General features: G+C 47.5%; 1 protein-coding gene across 3 annotated transcripts in view; it reads right to left on the bottom strand.

Moving 5' to 3' along the window:
• Nucleotides 1–1,092, bottom strand: part of RPA1 (replication protein A1) — a 66,695-nt gene that overhangs the window by 3,488 nt on the left and 62,115 nt on the right. For all 3 annotated transcript variants that reach the window (XM_017541650.2, XM_017541651.2, XM_037743161.1), the window contains one exon: nucleotides 238–324. In XM_017541650.2, coding sequence (XP_017397139.1) covers nucleotides 238–324 — 87 coding nt within the window. The remainder of the gene's footprint in view (nucleotides 1–237; nucleotides 325–1,092) is intronic.

Raw genomic sequence — 1,092 nt, forward strand, 5'->3', positions numbered from 1 at the left:
GAGGGGGTCCCGCACACGGTAACTCACTGCTGGGGAGGGGGTGGGGCGCATGGTAACTCACTGCCGGGGAGGGGGTGGGGCGCATGGTAACTCACTGCTGGGGAGGGGGTCCCGCACACGGTAACTCACTCCTGGCAAGTGTGACGCTGGGGTCTGGCACACAGTGTCATGATGCTGCAGTGGGGGACAAACAGCACTCCCCACCACTAACCCTGCAGCCCTGGGGCCCTTACTTACATTGTAGGTCTCTACTTTGACCCTGACTTTGAATATGAAGGATCGGAAGTTGGCATTCTGAAAAACTTCTTCAAACGCCTGTTCATTCTGCAAAATCAAATATAAAACTTGACACAGGGAAACCACCAGACAACTTGCAAATACTGATAAGACTTTTAAAAAGACTTTCTGAAAATTACTGTCCCTAGTCGCTTGAAATTAGGAATGACTAATCTACAGGTAACATTACATAAAACTGTTTTCAGTAGAATTTTATTTAAAATGAAAACACTAATCAAATTCACAGAAAGAGGAATGGTAGCTGCCAGGGCCGGGAAGGAGAGGGGGCAAAGGGAGTTACTGGTTAATGGGCACAGCGTTTCAAACCCCAAGCCATCAACAGTCAGTCTGCATTCTCCCCTGCCCTCCATCCTTGGAATACAAATCTGTCGTGTGTGTCTATGAATTTGCCTCTTAAAAAAAGTGCTGGAGACGGATGGCAGTGACGGGTGCTCAGTAATGTGAAAGTACCTAATGCCACTGAATCGAATACATAAAATCGGTTACAACGGCAAGTTTTGTTACGTATGTTTTACTAGACACGAAAAATTAAAAATACTCTTAGGAAGTTTCTTAAGACTTTAAGGCTGGGCACAGTGGCTCACACCTGTAATCCCAGCACTTTGGGAGTCTGAGGCAGGCAGATCACTTGAGGATGGGAGTTCAAGACCAGCCTGGCCAACATGGTGAAATCCCAGCTCTACTAAAAATACAAAAATTAGCCAGGCATAGTGGCAGGTGCCTGTAATCCCAGCTACCAGGGAGGCTGAGGGCAGAAGAATTGCTTCAACCTGGGAGGCAGAGGCTACAGTGAGC

Source organism: Cebus imitator, unplaced genomic scaffold (genome assembly GCF_001604975.1).
Source record: "Cebus imitator isolate Cc_AM_T3 unplaced genomic scaffold, Cebus_imitator-1.0 Scaffold136, whole genome shotgun sequence".
Taxonomy (NCBI): Eukaryota; Metazoa; Chordata; class Mammalia; order Primates; family Cebidae; genus Cebus; species Cebus imitator.